At 52.3% G+C, this 417-nt stretch overlaps 1 protein-coding gene across 1 annotated transcript in view; it reads left to right on the forward strand.

Annotated features, from left to right (window-relative positions):
• LOC119590790 (inactive dipeptidyl peptidase 10-like) overlaps nt 1-417 on the forward strand; it is a 39,595-nt gene that overhangs the window by 26,439 nt on the left and 12,739 nt on the right. The window contains exon 9 of the mRNA XM_037939503.1: nt 271-394. Coding sequence (XP_037795431.1) covers nt 271-394 — 124 coding nt within the window. The remainder of the gene's footprint in view (nt 1-270; nt 395-417) is intronic.

The following is a 417-nucleotide window of genomic DNA, read 5'->3' on the forward strand; positions in this document are numbered from 1 at the left end:
GTTCTCCCACCCTTCCCTCCATCTCCCTTTCCCACTGTTCTTACTCTCTTACTCCCCCTCACCTTCTATCTCTCCCTCTCATTTTTCCCTCTTCTCCATCTCTCTACATTCTCCGTTTCTTCCTCTCGTCCTCTCCTTCCCTCCTTTACACACAACGACTCTTTGCACCTTTGCTGAAGGCATTGCAAGCGGCACAAAATATTCTGTACAATTTGCAGTTGTCCTGATATTTTATTCAAGCTCTCTTAAGTGTTCTCTTCACGCCCGCAGCTCTCATTACATCGTGGGCGTCGGATGGGTCAACAGCACGGCTGTGTGGGCGTCATGGGCGTCTCGAGACCAGTCCTCTGCGGTTCTGGCGACTTGTGAAGCGCCCGCGTGGAACTGCTCGCTGGTGAGTGTGCTTCGTCGCATGAG

The sequence above is a fragment of the Penaeus monodon genome, chromosome 27, assembly GCF_015228065.2.
Source record: "Penaeus monodon isolate SGIC_2016 chromosome 27, NSTDA_Pmon_1, whole genome shotgun sequence".
Lineage (NCBI taxonomy): Eukaryota > Metazoa > Arthropoda > Malacostraca > Decapoda > Penaeidae > Penaeus > Penaeus monodon.